At 43.0% G+C, this 20,427-nt stretch overlaps 1 protein-coding gene across 2 annotated transcripts in view; it reads right to left on the minus strand.

Moving 5' to 3' along the window:
- The window catches only part of LOC126195291 (agrin), a 296,118-nt gene that overhangs the window by 34,807 nt on the left and 240,884 nt on the right, over window positions 1–20,427 (minus strand). For both annotated transcript variants that reach the window (XM_049933840.1, XM_049933839.1), the window contains exon 4: window positions 11,649–11,810. In XM_049933840.1, the coding sequence (XP_049789797.1) occupies window positions 11,649–11,810 (162 nt within the window). The remainder of the gene's footprint in view (window positions 1–11,648; window positions 11,811–20,427) is intronic.

Here is a 20,427-nt window from a genome sequence, read left to right on the forward strand (position 1 = left end):
CTCGGTCAACATAATCTCATTCAAACATTAGTCGATTTGTGTCTGCGTCATAAAGTTGTTCTTGATTGAAAATGTGATTACGAGCCTACTTCTCGTCATTTACGGGAGGTGTTACAGTTCTGTTTCAATATGAAGAAAACAGCGGCTGAATCTCATCGAATGCTCTCAAGTACGTATGGTAAGGACGCTATTCGTGAAAGAACGTGTCGTGAGTGGTTTCAACGCTTCAAGAACGGTAGACCGGCAAAGTGGTGGGAGAGAGAATGTTTTCGAAGATGCAGAGTTGGAGACATTTCTGAGTTAAGACTCGCGTCAAACTCAAGAACAATTGGCACGATTAGTGGGAGTGACACAGCAAGCCATTTCAAAACGTCTCAAGAGTATCGGCATGATTCAGAAAGAAGGAACTTGGGTGCCGTGTGAGCTGAAACCAAGAGACGTTGAACGGCGTTTGTGTGTTTGTGAACAGTTGCTTCAGAGGCATCAACGGAAGGGATTTCTGCATCGCATTGTGACCGGGGACGAAAAATTGGTTCATTACAATAACCCTAAACGCAAAAAATCATGGGGATATCCCGGCCATGCTTCCATGTCGACGGCCAAATCGAATATTCACGGCTTCAAGATCATGCTCTGCGTTTGGTGGGACCAGCTCGGCGAAGTGAACTATGAGGTGTTAAAACCAAGTGAAACTATCACAGATTATCGTTATCGAACGCAATTAATGAGTTTGAACAGAGCATTAAAAGACAAACGGCCGCAATCCAGCGAGAGGCACGATAAAGTGATTTTGCAGCACGACAACGGTCGACCCCACCTTGCAAAAGAGGTCAAAACGTACTTGGAACGTTAAAATCGGAAGTCCTACCCCGCCCGCCGTATTCTACAGACATTGCTCCCTCTGACTATCACCTGTTTAGATCAATGGCGCATGGCCTGGCTGACCAACACTTCCGATCTCATGAAGAAGTCAAAAATTGTGTTGATTCGTGGATCGCTTCAAAAGATGAATAATTATTCCGACGCGGGATTCGTACACTGCCCGAAAGGTGGGAGAAATTAGTGGCCAGCGATGGAAAATACTTTGAGTGATACATGTGTAACCAATTTTTTTCATTAAAGCCTCAAATGTTGAGGAAAAAACGGCGAAAGCAAAGTTGTACACCTTATATGTTGCTATGAATTATTAAAGGCAGTTCTAACGACCCTATAGTTGTGAAACTTTGTGCAACATTTTGTAATGATAATACTTAACGACGATATCAGTTTCATTTTATGATCCAAAGCAACTTTTGAAATACGAAAATTTACCCGAACCCCTAATTTATGACTTTTATGATAAGCAACTTTCTGACATGTTAATATATTTTGTGTAGAAGAGAATAAAGAATATTAACTAAATACTTGATCCTTACGTAACGGCGTCTAAAGCATTTAGATGAAAAGACAAAATATACATAACAGTTTCAATTTCAGACTGCTACTATTGGTTAACCTGCTGGATAATATAATTTTCATTTGTTGTGTCGTCTGAGTCAGTGAGGAAATCAATAGCAGACATATATAAAGTATGAATCGTTCACATTGTAAGTAACTAAGTGCAAGTGAATGTGCGAATCAGTTTGTGCAGCCTTAATGTGAATCACGTAAGCGGGGAAACACATCTTCCCTTGGCGCGTTGATTCTCGCACATTTCGTGGTCGAAAGCGACAATTCGCAGTGCGAAGAGTAACAGGACGACGTTCTTGCCAAATCTGGCCACTACTGACATCCTCGCCTGCCCCTCTCCCCTCCTCCCCCCATTTGGCATTTCAATCTTACTCTAACGACATCGTGGGGCTGCAACAACATTGACTCACTCCTTTGGAGCGTAGGTGACAGCACTTTCTGCTGTGCCATATAGGATGCGACCACTAGGGACAGTTGAAAACCATACGACGAAATTTTAACGTGATCCGAAGCAGAAAAGTGTTTCTATGTTTTTTTATACCTCCTTTTTCGCGCCCTCCTTTGGAGTGATCACGGGAGAGTTCGACATAGGCACAAGCGAGATTAAAACGTGTTCCTCTGAGACCACTCAGTTCGGCAACACCCTCGGTGCCACCCACGCACCTTTCTTGAACACGTAAAACGTGTACTTGTCAGAAATTTCGACGTCTGTACAGGCAGCGACGTTGCTGTAGGGCCTGAGGGTTAGGCAACCCCTTAGACACCATTAGGTGGAGATGACCTACGTTCTGGTACTAGAGCAACCGCAGCGCTGAGTAGGTCTTGAAGTTTCTGACAGGCACACGTTTAACGTGTTCAAGAAAGGTGCGTGGGTGGCACGAGGGTGTTGCCGAACTGGTTGGTCTCAGAGGAACACGTTTTAATCTCGCTTGTGCCTATGTCGAACTCTCCCGTGATCACTCCAAAGGAGGGCGCGAAAAAGGAGGTATAAAAAAACATAGAAACACTTTTCTGCTTCGGATCACGTTAAAATTTCGTCGTATGGTTTTCAACTGTCCCTAGTGGTCGCATCCTATATGGCACAGCAGAAAGTGCTGTCACCTACGCTCTAAAGGAGTGAGTCAATGTTGTTGCAGCCCCACGATGTCGTTAGAGTAAGATTGAAATGCCAAATGGGGGGTGGAGGGGAGAGGGGCAGGCGATGATGTCACTCCAAAGGCGCGAAAGAGGAGGAATAAAAAAACCATAAAAACACTTTTCTGCTTCGGATCACGTTCAGATTTCATGGAACTATTTTCAATGGTGCCCCTTATGGCACATCAAAACTTGGTATCACACCACATTCCAAAGGGGTGCCATCACGGGGGGTTGCAGCCCCGTAATGTCCACAGAGGGAGGCTGAAATTCCTATGGGGTGGCAAAAGAAGCCAGATGTCAAGAACAATCTCATGTTCCTAATCGCACTGCGGACTGCTGTTTTAGATCGTGAAATGTTGGAGAATCAATGTGCTAACGTAAGGGCCCCGTGAGGCCTTCCCGTGTCGATTCTGGACGTCGGTGTGCCACCCATAAGAAAACAGTGTGATTTCAACGCTGAGTGTTGCGGTTACGACTCAAATAAACTTCTCAGCTCTCGCCTTTTATCCCGCATGTGTCGACTCCTTGCTATTTGAAGCGTCGCTGAGCCCGAGGGTGACGTCGCAGGGTGGCACGCTTCTGCACCATCACAGAGGAAGATTTTAGGCACCTCTGAGCGAAATTTCAAAGTTATGCAACGCAATGGGAGACAATTACGAGTTTTCGAAAAAGTGATTCTTTAATTTTGTTTCTCAGTGCAGAAGCATATTACCCCTTCAAGACAACGTTCCGCAAGCCGCACAGCAGTGCTGTAATGCGGGTATACTGCTAAACAGCCTGGAAGGCAACTGTAGAAAGCGATAAGCGAACTAGCTTTGAAATGTGCTTTTCTTTTGGTGAATACACACCACTTGCTATCTGGAAAAAATTACTGTAGTGGTAAGACAGCCCTAGCACCGATGCGGCTGAGGATGCGGGTGAAAAGGGAAAACATAAAAGTGTGACATAGGGACGCCTGGAATAATTAAAAAACATATGGTGTATAAGTGAATCATTATTCGTATACAGGGTGGTCAGAAACAGTGTGAAAAACTTGTAAAGGTTTTTCAGGGTAGGTTGTGTTGAGAAATAATTGTTAATAAAATAATTCGATACGTTGCACAGTTCCCGAGTTAACTAGCATTTAAGTTATCCAGTCAGGCCGTTGCGTACGTAATTTCACGCGGCCCGCTTGGGACGGTGTTGCCAAACGCGTTCTTCGTTTGGTTTCCTAAAACTCAACAAGGGAGCGATTCAAAGATTGGACATGCGATGGTATCAGGGATAGAACCCGAGCCAAGGGCTGAGTAATTTCGTGCGCTATCATCTACGCTATGAGAACAACAGAAACTATTGTATGTGGCGGGCCGCTTGAATTTCCGCGCAACGGCCTGATTGGTTACTTTTTTAACAGTTTCTCTGCGCAACGTACCCTGCATCACCCTTACAAGCTTTTCAGACTGCTTCTGATCACCCTTATTGCCCATAGAATTGGCGCGGGATGAGAAGGAGTAACTCTTACCTAGCCAGAATTCGCTACATGTACCAACATAAAATGAGCCCACGTATCCACGTACCTGCGATCTTGCTCAAATCAAGCACCACGGTGCGCGCATGGAAGTTATGAATCTGGTAGTCTGCTGAACTGGACTGACTTTTTTTTGGTCATCAGTCTACTGACTGGTTTGATGCGGCCCGCCCCGAATTCTTTTCCTGTGCTACTCTCTTCATCTCAGAGTAGCACTTGCAACCTACGTCCTCAATTATCTGCTTGACGTATTCCAATCTCTGTCTTCCTCTACAGTTTTTGCCCTCTACAGCTCCCTCTAGTACCATGGAAGTCATTCCCTCATGTCTTAGCAGATGTCCTATCATCCTGACCCTTCTCCTTATCAGTGTTTTCCTCATATTCCTTTCCTCTCCGATTCTGCGTAGAACCTCCTCATTCCTTACCTTATCAGTCCACCTAATTTTCAACATTCGTCTATAGCACCACATCTGAAATGCTTCGATTCTCTTCTGTTCCGGTTTTCCCACAGTCCATGTTTCACTACCACACAATGCTGTACTCCAGACGTACATCCTCAGAAATTTCTTCCTCAAATTAAGGCCGGTATTTGATATTAGTAGATTTCTCTTGGCCAGAAATGCCTTTTTTGCCATAGCGAGTCTGCTTTTGATGTCCTCCTTGCTCCGTCCGTCATTGGTTATTGTACTGCCTAGGTAGCAGAATTACTTAACTTCATTGACTTCGTGACCATCAATCCTGATGTTAAGTTTCTCGCTGTTCTCATTTCTATTACTTCTCATTACCTTCGTCTTTCTCCGATTTACTCTCAAACCATACTGTGTACTCATTAGACTGTTCATTCCGTTCAGCAGATCATTTAATTCTTCTTCACTTTCACTCAGGATAGCAATGTCATCAGCGAATCGTATCATTGATATCCTTTCACCTTGTATTTTAATTCCACTCCTGAACCTTTCTTTTATTTCCATCATTGCTTCCTCGATGTACAGATTGAAGAGTAGGGGCGAAAGGCTACAGCCTTGTCTTACACCCTTCTTAATACGAGCACTTCGTTCTTGGTCGTCCACTCTTATTATTCCCTCTTGGTTGTTGTACATATTGTATATGACCCGTCTCTCCCTACAGCTTACCCCTACTTTTTTCAGAATCTCGAACAGCTTGCACCATTTTATATTGTCGAACGCTTTTTCCAGGTCGACAAATCCTATGAAAGTGTCTTGATTTTTCTTTAGCCTTGCTTCCATTATTAGTCGTAACGTCAGAATTGCCTCTCTCGTCCCTTTACTTTTCCTAAAGCCAAACTGATCGTCACCTAGCGCACTCTCAATTTTCTTTTCCATTCTTCTGTATATTATTCTTGTAAGCAGCTTCGATGCATGAGCTGTTAAGCTGATTGTACGATAATTCTCGCACTTGTCAGCTCTTGCCGTCTTCGGAATTGTGTGGATGATGCTTTTCCGAAAGTCAGATGCTATGTCGCCAGACTCATATGTTCTACACACCAACGTGAATAGTCGTTTTGTTGCCACTTCCCCCAATGATTTTAGAAATTCTGATGGAATGTTATCTATCCCTTCTGCCTTATTTGACCGTAAGTCCTCCAAAGCTATTTTAAATTCCGATTCTAATACTGGATCCCCTATCTCTTCTAAATCGACTCCTGTTTCTTCTTCTATCACATCAGACAAATCTTCACCCTCATAGAGGCTTTCAACGTATTCTTTCCACCTATCTGCTCTCTCTTCTGCATTTAACAGTGGAATTCCCGTTGCACTCTTAATGTTACCACTGTTGCTTTTAATGTCACCAAAGGTTGTTTTGACTTTGCTGTATGCTGAGTCTGTCCTTCCGACAATCATATCTTTTTCGATGTCTTCACATTTTTCCTGCAGCCATTTCGTCTTAGCTTCCCTGCACTTCCTGTTTATTTCATTCCTCAGCGACTTGTATTTCTGTATTCCTGATTTTCCCGGAACATGTTTGTACTTCCTCCTTTCATCAATCAACTGAATTATTTCTTCTGTTACCCATGGTTTCATCGCAGCTACCTTCTTTGTACCTATGTTTTCCTTCCCAACTTCTGTGATGGCCCTTTTTAGAGATGTCCATTCCTCTTCAACTGTACTGCCTACTGCGCTATTCCTTATTGCTGTATCTATAGCGTTAGAGAACTTCAAACGTATCTCGTCATTCCTTAGTACTTCCGTATCCCACTTCTTTGCGTATTGATTCTTCCTGACTAATGTCTTGAACTTCAGACTACTCTTCATCACTACTATATTGTGATCTGAGTCTATATCTGCTCCTGGGTACGCCTTACAATCCAGTATGTGATTTCGGAATCTCTGTCTGACCATGATGTAATCTAATTGAAATCTTCCTGTATCTCCCGGCCTTTTCCAAGTATACCTCCTCTTCTTGTGATTCTTGAACAGGGTATTCGCTATTACTAGCTGAAACTTGTTACAGAACTCAATTAGTCTTTCTCCTTTTTCATTCCTTGTCCCAAGCCCATATTCTCCTGTAACCTTTTCTTCTACTTGCATTCCAGTCGCCCATGACTATTAGATTTTCGTCCCCCTTTACATACTGCATTACCCTTTCAATATCCTCATACACTTTCTCTATCTGTTCATCTTCAGCTTGCGACGTCGGCATGTATACCTGAACTATCGTTGTCGGTGTTGGTCTGCTGTCGATTCTGATTAGAACAACCCGGTCACTGAACTGTTCACAGTAACACACCCTCTGCCCTACCTTCCTATTCATAACGAATCCTACACCTGTTATACCATTTTCTGCTGCTGTTGATATTACCCGATACTCATCTGACCAGAAATCCTTGTCTTCTTTCCACTTCACTTCACTGACCCCCACTATATCTAGATTGAGCCTTTGCATTTCCCTTTTCAGATTTTCCAGTTTCCCTACCACGTTCAAGCTTCTGACATTCCACGCTCCGACTCGTAGAACGTTATCCTTTCGTTGATTATTCAATCTTTTTCTCATGGTAACCTCCCCCTTGGCAGTCCCCTCCCGGAGATCCGAATGGGGGACTATTCCGGAATCTTTTGCCAATGGAGAGATCATCATGATACTTCTTCAATTACAGGCCACATGTCCTGTGGATACACGTTACGTGTCTTTAATGCAGTGGTTTCCATTGCCTTCTGCATCCTCATGTCGTTGATCATTGCTGATTCTTCCGTCTTTAGGAGCAATTTCCCACCCCTAGGACAAGAGAGTGCCCTAAACCTCTATCCGCTCCTCCGCCCTCTTTGACAAGGGCGTTGGCAGAATGAGGCTGACTTCTTATGCCGGAAGTCTTCGGCCGCCAATGATGATTGTTTATCAAAATTTAGGCAGTGGAGGGGATCGAACCCGGGGACCGAAGACGTTTTGATTATGAATCAAAGACGCTACCCCTAGACCACGGGTACCCTGCTGGACTGACTGATCATAAGATAACAACATATCTTGATTGGCTACATACATATCGCTCGTGCGAAACTAGACTTGTCTTTTTCTCACATGATATACTGCGAACTGCGGATGAACGGCAACAGGTAGATTCCATATTTCTAGACTTCCGGAAAGCCTTTGACACTGTGCCCCATTGCAAGCTGTTAAAGATAGTACGAGCATATGGAGTAGGTTCAATGATATGTTAGTGGCTCAAAGATTTCTTAAGTAATAGAACCCAGTATGTTGTCCTCGACGGCGGGTGTTCATGAAAGATAAGGGTATCGTCATGAGTGCCCCATGAAAGTTTGACAGGACCGCTATTATTCTCTGCACACATAAATTATTTGGTGGACAAGGTGGGCAGCAATCTACAGTTATCTGCTGATGATGCTTTGGTGTAAGGTAAGGCGTCGAAGCTGAGTGGCTGCAGGAAGATACAAGATGACTTAGACCATATTTATAGTTGGTTTTATGAATAGCAGCTAGCTATAAATGTAGAAAAATGTAAGTTAATGCAGATGAGTAGGAAAACCAAACCCATTATGTTCGGATATAGCATTGATAATGTCCTGCTTGACACAATCCCGTCTTTTAAATAGCTGGGCGTAACGTTGAAAAACGATATGAAATGGAACGAGCATATGAGGATTGTGGTAGGGAAGGCGAATGGTCGACTTCGGTCTATTGAGAAAGTTCTATGACACTATATAGTACACTAGAGCGACCTACTCTTGAGTTCTGCTCGAGTGTTTGGGACCCGTAGAAGAACGTATTAAAGGAAGACATCGCAGCAATTCAGAGACGGGCGGCTAAATTTGTTACCGGTAGGTTTGAGAGGTAAGCTATAGGAAGAGACCGGTAATATACAATGTGTACAAGACCAAGAGGGAATAATAAGAGTGGATGAGCGAGAACGAAGTGTTCGGATTAAAAAGGGTGTAAGAGAGGGATGTAGTCTTTCGCCATACTGTTCAATCTGTACATCGAAGAAGCAATGATGGAAATAAAAGAAAGCTTCAGCAGTGGAACTAAGAGGTGAATTGATATCAATGGTACGATTCGCTGATGACATCGCTATCCTGAGTGAATGCGAGGAAGAATTACATGATCCGCTGAATGGAATGGACAGTCCAATGGTACAGAATATGGACTGAGATTAAATCGAAGAAAGACGAAAGTGGTGAGAAGTAGCAGAAATGAGAACAGCGAGAAAGTTAACGTCGGGATTGATGGTCATAAAGCAGATGAAGTAGGCAGCAAAATAACCAATGACGAACGGAGCAAGGAGGACATCACAAGCAGACTAGCACTGGCAGAAAGGGCGTTCCTGGCCATAGAAGTCTACTAGTATCAAACATATGCCTTAATATTAGGAAGAAATTTCTGAGAATGTGAGTTTGGAGCACTGTATTGTATGGTAGTGAAACGTGGACTGTGGGGAGAGACGGAACAGAAGAAAATCGAAGCATTTGAGGTGTGGCGCTACAGACAAATGTTGAAAATTAGGTGGACTGATGGAAATGCCATGTGGCTAGGGCCTCCAATCGGAGCCGGCCGCAGTGGCCGAGCGGTTCTAGGCGCTTCAGTCTGGAACCGCGCGACCGCTACGGTCGCAGGTTCGAATTCTGCCTCGGGCGTGTGTCCTTAGGTTAGTTAGGTTTAAGTAGTTCTAAGTCTAGGGGACTGATGACCTCAGGTGTTAAGTCCCATAGTGCTTAGAGCCGTTTGACACATTTGAACCTCCAATCGGGTAGACCGTTCGCCTGGTGCAAGTCTTTCGAGTTGACGCCACTTAGGCGACTTGTGTGTCGATTGCGATGAAATGATGATGATAAGGACAACATAACGCCCAATCCCTGACCGGAGTAAACCTCCGACCCAGCCGGGAATCGAACCCGGGCCGTTAGGCATGACATTCCGTCTCGCTGACCACTCAGCTAGCAGGGGCAGACGGTGGACTGATAAGGTAAGGGATGAGGAGGCTCTGCCCACAATCAGGAAGGAAAGGAAGATGCGGAAAACAAGGAGAACGGACAAAATGATAGGACATCTGTTAAGACATCAGGAATGACTTCCATGGTACTAGAGGGAGCTGTAGAGGGCAAAAACTGTAGAGGAAGACAAAGATTGGAATACATCCAACAGATAATTGAGGACGTAGGTTGGAAGTGCTACTCGGAGATGAAGAGGTTGGCACAGGAGAGGAATTCGTCGCGGGCCGCATCAAACAATTCAAAAGACTGATGATTTACGGACATGCTTTAGGAAGTCAAATGGGAAACCTTGGATCCCTGGAGGGGATGTGACATTCATTTCGAGAAACGCTATTGAGAAAACTGAGAGAACCAGCATTTGAAGCTGACTGCAGAACGATTCTACTGCCTCCAACATAAATTGCGCGTAATGACTATGAAGATAGACACGAGAAATTAGGGTTCATACGGATACGATACTGCGTGAAGAGTTTGACAGAGCACTGAAAGACCTGAGTCGCAACAAGACTCCGGGAGTAGACAACATTCCATTAGAACTACCGACGGCCTTGGGAGAGCCAGTCCTGACAAAGCTCTACCATATGGTGAGCAAGATGTATTAGACAGGCGAAATACCCTCAGACTTCAAGAAGAATATAATAATTCCAATCGCAAAGAAAGCAGGTGTTAACAGATGTGAAAATTACCAAACTATCAGTTTAATAAGTGACAGCTGCAAAATACTAACGCGAATTCTTTACAGTAGAATGGAAAAACTGGTAGAAGCCGACCTTGGGGAAGATCAGTTTGGTTTCCGTAGAAATATTGGAACACGTGAGGCAATACTGACCCTACGACTTATCTTAGAAGAAAGATTAAGGAAAGGCAAACCTAAGTTTCTAGCATTAGTATACTTAGAGAAAGCTTTTGACAATGTTGACTGGAATACTCTCTTTCAAATTCTGAAGGTGACATTGGTAAAATACAGGGAACGACAGGCTATTTACAATTTGTACAGAAACCAGATGGCAGTTATAAGAGTCGAAGGATATGAAAGGGGAGCAGTGGTTGGGAAGGGAGTGAGATAGGGTTGTAGCCTCTCCCCGATGTTATTCAATCTGTTTATCGAGCAAGCAGTAAAGGAAACAAAAGAAAAATTCGGAGTAGGTAATAAAATCCATGGAGAAGAAATAAAAACTTTGAGGTTCGCCGATGGCATTGTAATTCTGTCAGAGACAGCAAAGGACTTGGAAGAGCAGTTGAATGGAATGGACAGTGTCTTGAAAGGAGGATATAGGATGGACGTCAACAAAAGCAAAACGAGGATAATGGAATGTAGTCGAATTAAGTCGGGTGATGCTGAGGGAATTAGATTAGGAAATGAGACACCTTAAGTAGTAAAGGAGTTTTGCTATTTGGGGAGCAAAATAACTGATCATGGTCGAAGTAGAGAGGATATAAAATGGCAATGGCAAGGAAAGCGTTTCTGACGAAGAGAAATTTGTTAACATCGAGTGTGGATTTAAGTCAGGAAGTCGTTTCTGAAAGTATTTGTATGGAGTGTAGCCATCTATGGAAGTGAAACATGGACGATAAATAGTTTAGACAAGAAGAGAATAGAAGCTTTAGAAATGTGGTGCTACAGAAGAATGCTGAAGATTAGATGGGTAGATCACATAACTAATGAGGGGGTAATGAATAGAATTGGGGAGAAGAGGAGTTTGTGGCACAACTCGAAAAGAAGAAGGGATCAGTTGGTAGGACATGTTCTGAGGCATCAAGGGATCACAAATTAGGAATTGGAGGGCAGCGTGGAGGGTAAAAATCGTAGAGGGAGACCAAGAGATGAATACACTAAACAGATTTAGACGGACGTAGGTTGAAGTAAGTACTGGGAGATGAAGAAGCTTTCACTGGATAGAGTAGCATGGAGAGCTACATCAAACCAGTCTCAGGACTGAAGACCACAATAACAACAACAACGGAGGCTTATAGACAGTCGTTCTTCCCTCGCCTATTTGGGAAATGACTAGTAGTGGTACGGGTTTGCCCTCGGCCATATGCCGTACGGTGGTTTGCGCAGTATTTATGTAGAAGTGGACAGCCGGACTTACCCGCAGGTGGCGAGCTTCATGCGGCAGGAGCTGGCGTACACGTTGCCGTCGGAGGCGCAGACGGGCCCGTCCACCGGGGCGCTGTCGCAGGACACGGGGCAGTTCTCGCGCTGCGCCGACGAGTTGCCGCAGGCGCCCACGTGCGACAGCTGGATGCCCACCCTGCAACACACACGGTTCGCTGAGCGCTGGTAGAGCTGTGCAACTACATAGTCGAGCAGGTTGCAGACTGCGTCAAAAAGGTCAGCTGCCTGTCCCTTTCAGTTCCGAGGCGTCAGAGGCATGTTTATCCTTTTACTATTTCTATCACATGTTATTGATGACACAGAGGGCTGAAATTTGTTGTGGTAGGTAATGAAACCGTGCAGAACGTAAGCAAAGTACTGACGTGTATCTCTGGCGTTACATGTGTCCTGCATACACATAAAAGCCACCAGCTCCGCGTTCTCGTATACGCGACGCGGGAAACGAAGATGATGACGACGTTTGATTTGTGGGGCGCTCAACTGCGTGGTTATCAGCGATCGTCCAAATTCCCAGTCTTGACACTGTCCATTCTCGCCACTTTCACGAATGATGATGTAATGATGAGGACAACACAAATACCAAGCCTGTAGGCGGAGAAAATCCCCCATCCGTTCGGGAATCGAAACCGGGATTCCGTGATCCAGAGGAAGCAACGTTAGCTACTAGACTACGAACCGAGGACGGAAGCGAAGGGGCTACAGTGGTAAATATTGAGCCCGGTGCATGCTCCCAGTTCCAAGTTGTCTAACTAACGGCTTGCGGGTGTAACAAAAATTTATATTTCACTACTTCGTACAGCTATTGATCGAATTTAAAAATTTAGAATGCAGTCACAATCTATTTATGAAGAGCTATCGGTACGCGTGTGACAGCATGTGCTACCAGCACGTTCCGAAACGCTGCTCTTAAAAACGGGATTTTTCCGGGGCTCATACCTCGGGCTTTGTTGTGATAGAAAGGTAGGATTGAGCTTTTTGGATACTCCTTGAACTAGGGACCAACTGCATACCCAACAGTTACTGTAACCAACTGCAGCACCAAGTTTGAACATTACACACTTCCTCCAGCTTAAGCAAATGGAGAAAATCGATTGGTTCTTTTTACGTTAGATATGGTCTACGTTGTGCCTTGAAGGGGCCAATGGAGGCACCATTTAGCACATAGAGGGCTTCTCACAAAAACCGAAAAAAAGATTTTTCCACCTTTTTTCAACGTCAGTGGCGGATATCTAAATATCTAACCGCAGCAAATTACTCGGATTTTAACAGTACATTCTCTAGGCTGCTATCTAGAAGTACCATCTTGCCGTGTTTAAAAACCTTTACCCGTTATCCAGAAACATCCCCAGAACATGGTTTTGGGTACCAAAACCGAGCTGCAGATTCCCAGACTGTTGATGGCTGACACTTTTACAATATTTTCCTAAGATCCCGATCATGAACAGCCTTGAAAATTTTCTTGATATCTTTATCCGTTTCTAGGATACAGAGATTCGAAGTTACCCTACTAGTACACGTAAAACACACGTAAAATCCGGTTTGAGGCGAGAACGTTGTTTATCAAGTGACGTAGCATTGAAAAATACGCTGTAAATTATCTCCGTTATCATCAGAACGGTTCTCGGAAACCCATGTCGCTGTACCGAAACACATGCTGAACTTTCGTGCACCTAAAATTCGGTCTGAGATGTAAAAATATAATTAGTTTTGCGTTATTTTAATTTCTTATAAGTAAACTATCAAAATTTTACTGACCTAAAAAATTCTTCTTATATGAGGCACATGCCCTGCTGTATAAGGGAAAAGACCAGTGGAAAAATCTTCAATCGGACCACAAAACAGGTGAATATGCTCATATCTGAAATACTCTGACTGAAAAGTCAGAGAACCAGCTGTCTCATTCTACTTTCCTCAGCACCTTTAAAAATTTTCCCGAGAAGATACTCATACTTTCTTACGCTGAGAGAGAAAGAGAATTGGCAGTGGGAAAGAGACGGAAAAATGGTAAATACCGGAAGATAATAGTTGCGTTATAGAAAGAGCGAATGGCAGAGACAAAGAGAGGGACATAGGGGCAGTGTAACATAGTTGACAGTGACAGAACAGTGCTATGAAAATGGTGAAGGAGACAGTGCCAGTGGGAGAGAAACAAACAGAAGCGGTGAGTCGGTGAGAGCCAGAGATAATGAGAGAGTCTACAATCAATAATGACAATGAGGAAGAGAGAGAGATAGTGATAGGAGAGGCAGTAGCAGTGAGAAGTAATCATTGAGGTAGTGGAAGTAAGAGAGAGCTAGAGGAAGACTGTGACAGTGACAGGCGAAAGTAATAGTAGGAGGGAACGCAGGAGATTGTAGCTGACAGGAGACGGCGACAGTTAGACACAGAGAGATAGTGACAGTCAGTTGGGCTGAATAAATGAGTGAGAGTGGACAAGTGGCAGTAGATGGATGTGAGCGACTTGCACCTGTGGACTACTGGGAGTGAGGGAATTACAGTTACGGGAAATGGGGGGAGTGAGAGGTGAGTTGCATGTTAAAAAGAGCGCGAATATTTTTGCATACCAAGATTTTTCGAAAATTTTTAACGGCACTCAAGAAGGTAAAATGACTGGTGACCCACTTCTCAGTCAGAATCTTTTAAGCAGGAGCATATTCATACATTTTATGAGTCGATACGACCATTTTTCCGCTGGTAACCTCACGTTGATGGCTTAAATGGTTCAAATGGCTCTAAGCACTATGGGAGTTAACATCTGAGGTCATCAGTCCCATAGACTTAGAACTACTTAAACTAACCTAAGGACATCACACACATCCATGCCTGAGGCAGGACTGGGACCTGCGACCGTAGCAGCAGCGCGGTTCCGGACTGAAGCGCCTAGAACCGCTCGGCCACAGCGGCCGGCTTGATGGCTTAACCGAATAAGTCAACTGTTGCACTTGGAAACTGTGTATATGCCTCGCGGCAAAGTAACTCATGGCGGTTAAATTCCCAGACTACGCTCAGCCAGTATTTGAAAATCAGAGCACGTAATTTCAAATCTTTACGAAACTTTTTCTCGCTGACACCCTCACAAAATGACGAAGAGAGAAAAAAAGTTTTTCGCTTGCTACATTTTCACTGTTCATGCACTGAAACTGCAGGGTCAGGCATGGCCTTTTAATTCATTATTTCTTTACTACTAACTTCTTTCTCATCAAACTCTGCAGACAGTATCCACATATGCCACTGACTGTACTTTAAAAACGATATCATTGTACGGCATATAGTTCAGGAGATATGACGTAATAAAAATTGAGATCCATGAAAAACTCTCTTGTTCTTAAAACTGAGCGCAATGTACCCAAACTATACTGAAGTGTTTGATAATTAGAGCACTTAGCTACTTCCAACTAACTTTTAACGTAATTTCAAACCTTAACTAAACTCTGGCGGGTTTACGTGCAAAATGACAAAATATTTAACACATTAACTCATTTGTAAAGCAGTCAGACGTCTGAAGCTGTTTGATACATGGGGAGTTCGTTCTTTAAACAATTGGGGGTGAGGAGTTCAGTGATTTATCAGTAAACAGTTACATGTGACCTACGCTAACACATGCTAGCTGAGGATGGTAAAACTAGTAGCAGAACCGCTGTTTCAACAAAAGCAGGTGTGTATTTACTTGTTGTACGAGGGCTGTTCGGGAAGTAAGTTTTGATGCTGTCTGCTGCGTGGAGGAGTGGGGGGCAGGAGGTGGTAACGGGATTTTTCAATTCATCATCTATAGTGCGTTCATCATAAGAATAAACCTGATGTAAACATTACACCATATATTCTTCCGCATTTGATTGAATCTCATTGGATTTCATTTCATGTGGAGAGAAAGCCAAACTCTGTCCATTCCACCAAGTAAAATCACAAGGACAAAGTTTTTGCTTTATTACACGCACATAGACTGAGCGATAATGCAGGACAACAGCTTTACCGGCGTTTAATTTGGACAGTACTGGTCAGCCAGCTCGTCCATTTAACCTGCAATGATGCGACCAGCTGCAGTTCAGACGAAAAAAGAGGGGAACTGAGAAACAATATAGCTTCGAATGCCATTTAATTTTTAAAGAGAATGAAATAATATTCGGCAAAACCCCAGCACTATTGCACGCTTCTTAGGTGACCAGACGGAAAGCATAAAATGTTCTCTGTCTCATCCAATATAGTAATCTAATTATAAACAGTAGTGATGAAAATTCCTAACTTAAGCGCAGGGTAATTTTTCTGAGCGAGCTATATGTGATGCAAAAGCATGCTACAGGTATTTCACCGTACTGTTGAATACTGAAGCCACTGAAGGGGTTAATTACAGTCAGTCGTCTGGTAATGTCTTACCTCCTTCTTTATACGAATCAGAGAAATGCATTTCAGTTCTGGAACTGTCATCTGCTACGTTGATAACGAGTTGATCAACAAAAGAGTCTATGAAGCCACCAGGCGCCGTATTTTCTCGTCTTCTTTTGTGTCGTGGCGATCTATATCCCGCCAGCGTTCAGCAGTGACATGTAAAAAACCTGCATGCGTTAGTTCCAGTACGTCTGGCAGCTTAACAGTCTTGTTATTCCTTACAACAAATCCCTTAACTTGGCTCCAGAGCAGTTCTGTTGGGTTCATATTATAATGGTATAGTGGCCAACGTAAAAATGCAGCATTTGTATGGTGTGCCCGATGCTTTGAAAATGATTGTTTTTCATGTTTCTACGACACTTATCACTCCTGTTCGTGTTCGGCTACTTCTGTGGTATAAAACAATGGATACACTCCAAATAATGAGTATTTAATTTTTCATTTTTGTCCTAAAAAAGAAATTGTTGTGTTTTCTTAATTTAAGCAAACTTTATGAACAACCTTTCATAAAATATCGATAATTAAGAATTTATATTTGAAATGAAAACAGGAATTTCATGTGCAATATGTAATCAGAAACAAGAAGACCTGCATAATTCATAAAAAGATGGTGAAGAATTTTACAATTACGAGATGTAGTTATTTAAAATTGAACAAAAAAAAAAAAAAGCCCACCAACGCGAGACATGAACCAGGGATCCATGAACGGCACCACATATTTAGTCTGCTACGTTACCGATTCCGCTACACAGCCAATATATATTCGTGTCTCAGCTCTATCAAATACAGTCTCTCGGAAAAAATTCAAAACCGATTTTTTCTGTAAATTTATGGAAAACATTAAGAACAACCTAATTCTCGGCACTTTTTAACCGTGTTCCACACGCGTGTTTCGCTACGGAGCAGTAAGTACGAGGGTTGTCCAGAAAGTAAGTTCCGATCGGTCAAGAAATGGAAACCATTGTGATAATCTAATAAAGTTTTGTACATATGTGTTCCACGCTGTGTCTAGTATGCGTGTCGGTTTGCATCACTTCGCTCCTTCCAGTTCTGAGCGCATAAAATTGCGTAGAAAATAGTGTCTCCTGCCAAGTATGAGGTCCTGGTCAGAGATTTCGCCTGATGTTATGCAACCCACATTGCAGAACTGTCATACGGTTCCTATTTCGTGACAATTCTCGGTCGCAATCTGCAGGGGCAATGAAAATGCTCCTGCAGCGTTTTCGATGGGAAGTGTTTGATCACCCGCACTGTAGCCCGTAATTCGCTCCCTCTGTGTTTCGTCGCTGCTTACATTAACTACTGGCTATGAAGACAACATTTTAGCACAGACAACGAGCTATAGATGAGCGTAGGGAATTGGCGGGAAGCACAGGCGGCTGCCTTCTATGACGAGGGTGTTGGAAAGTTGGTACAACGCTACGACAAATGTCTAAGTCGGAGTGGTGACTATGTAGAGCAGTGGCTGGAAGCTGTAGCTAACAGCTGCAGGTAAAGCATTTCTGATTTACATTGTGGTTTCCATTTCGCGATCGATCGGAACTTACTTTCTGGACAACCTTCGTAGCCTCAGCCAATTTCATACTGCGTGTTAACAGCGCGACAATCAGAGCACAAATGTATAGAGACTGCGACTGTACACGATTTTTGAAATAAAAACTACACGGCTAAAGAGTGATTAAGAAAAACGTTGACGGCTGTTAATACATTATAGTATCTGCAACTTTCAATAAACGTAGGACCAACTTCCAAGAGCATAACAACACCAGCATCGTGTGCTGCGGATTATGATCAATCGTCGTGTTTGTTTACATCAGGTTTATTCTTATGATGAACATAGCTGTGTCGCCAGCCGGGTGTGGATTGCCGCGGAAATGTTGCTGGAGTTTATTATGCGGTGTAAATATAAATGGCCGCTGTCATCCGAAATCCCGACGCCTGTGAATCACATGCCGTAATCCGTTTTCTGTTTGCGATAAACACGAAAGTTGCAACCATTCATAGCGAACTTAGTACAGTATACAGATTGTGCATTGTGAGAGTGCTGTATGAAAATGGTACCTTTAGTTTCTGGAAGCTAGGACTATCGTCCACGGCGAAGAAAGAAGTGGATGACTATTGTTACAAATGAAATTGTTGCAAAGGTTAAACACTGAATCAAATAAAACTGTTGGTCCACGATTACTGATCTATCATTCAGTATCTCCCCAGCTATAACTTTGTTTAGCAGTAGTAGCAGTAGTAGTTATTTTATCCATCCGTAGATATGTTTCACGAGGATGTTGGACATTTCATGTATTATAATTTAGAAACAACAAAACTCAAATAATTTGCATACATACAGACATTTACATACTTATACGTCTACTATGACAAAGGGGGGACAGGTAGTCGACCGTGGCCTTATAGTCGGAAACATTGCGGCATTTTAAGGAAATAACGAAAAGCCTAAATCAGGATGGACGGATGAAGGTTGAAGCCTCCCCCCTCCCGAATACAAAGCCACTCTGTTTAAAACATTGCTACCTCATTTAGTTTACCCCTATGTTCAATGCTGCTTTACAGAAAAGTTGTTTAATAATGTAAAACGCTAATGCCACACAGTTCGTTCATTTCTCACTCGCAGTCACTCGGCGCACTACACACACATTGTCTCATAGCACTACACGCTATAAGCTGACGCCATTACATTTTGTGTATCGCAACTTGCCATTTGTTAGCCTGAAAACTGAGTCAGAATCCTTCTATAAAGAGTGAGATATTGAGCTCAAAAGAGGGCACAGTTTTATTATTATTCATTGCGTAGCTTTAGGAGTAAGTTTCACCATAAAATAAAAAAAAGTGCGAAAATGTCTTGTGGCATTGTAAATGTTTTATTATCGTTACTACCACTGGCATGCTTTACATTTTTTTACCAAACCCCTACTCTGTGCTGTCCACATATGTTACCTTTTTTTTTTACCATACCGCTACTCAGTGTTATCTAAGCAATCGTTCGAAGTACAGCATGTATTGCTTAACAGGTACTTTTTAGTTGTCGTTTTAAATAAGTTTGTTTTAGCAATTTCTTTAATCTTCTTCGGCAGTTTGTTTTGCAGTTTCATTCTTTGGTAGAAAATGCTGTCGGAGATTTATGTTTATGCTTTCTTGGTAAAAGTAAGTTCAGTCTATAAGGGGCGATCAAAAAGTTTCCGTTGGAAGGACGTACAGTCCAGAAAGGGAACGCCAATCAAGCGAAATCGCCATGGGCAATGAGGCAATCATCTCACCTATACACCAAGTTGAAGATACTCGCTTGGTTCAAAATGGTTCAAATGGCTCTGAGCTCTATGGGACTTAATATCTGAGGTCATCAGTCCCCTAGAACTTAGAACTACTTAAACCTAACTAACCTAAGAACATCACACACATCCATGCTCGAGGCTGGATTCGAACCTGCGACCGTAGCGGTCGCGCGGTTCCAGACTGAAGCGCCTAGAACCGCTCGGCCACACCGGCCGGCACTCGTTTGGTAGAATGCCGTCTTCTGCTGCGTTAAGAAATACGTAATGCCTGCTGCACATCCTCGTTCGACAGGAATCGTCGACCCTTCTTGGCCTTTGTTAAGACACAGAAGGAGTGATAAACGGATGGGGAGAGATGACATTTTTCGAGACGGTAAGGAAATAATAAATCATAATTTTATGGATTCTTTGTTTTATAAATTAACAGAAGTTAGTTTTCGAATAGCTCTTGAGCTAAATACAGGATATTTCGGACAGATTAATCCGATTTCACAAATCACCTACATGAATGAAGGCAAAAACTTGGTACGAGTTGCTACTTACGCACAGTCCTACACAGATTTTATTTTCAACAGAGTGATACGATTTTACAAGTGCATATTTTTTTTACATGTATGCTCATACAATCTTCACTACTTTTTATAATTACGTTTAGGATCAAAATCTTCATTTACTTTTTCACAAATGTTCAACGTTAACTTCACCTTCATATAGAAGATATACTCTTGTGAAATCGGGTGAATCTTTTTGAAAGGTTCTTTCCTTTACTTTGTAGCGAATAGAAGTTTTTAGAGTTTCATGTTGGTATATCACCTCCGTAATACTGAAAATGGTGAAACGTTCGGCAGAGACAGCTTTCCGGAGTCTGTTCAGTTAGTATCAGCAAATGTGGGAAAAAACCTTATTTTAGCAAACATGTTTGGGTGTTGATGTACCCAGATTCGCGAGACGGCGAGAGCTGAGTTCATACAGGATACAATCGCGCTCTGGAAGCTGTTGGACTCCTGTGGGGTGGATCACTACTGCTACGAAATGCACTGTTCAGAGCACTGGACGTGGAAAAAATAAATTGGAATGAATGATTTG

This window comes from Schistocerca nitens, chromosome 7 (genome assembly GCF_023898315.1).
Source record: "Schistocerca nitens isolate TAMUIC-IGC-003100 chromosome 7, iqSchNite1.1, whole genome shotgun sequence".
In the NCBI taxonomy this organism is placed as follows: domain Eukaryota; kingdom Metazoa; phylum Arthropoda; class Insecta; order Orthoptera; family Acrididae; genus Schistocerca; species Schistocerca nitens.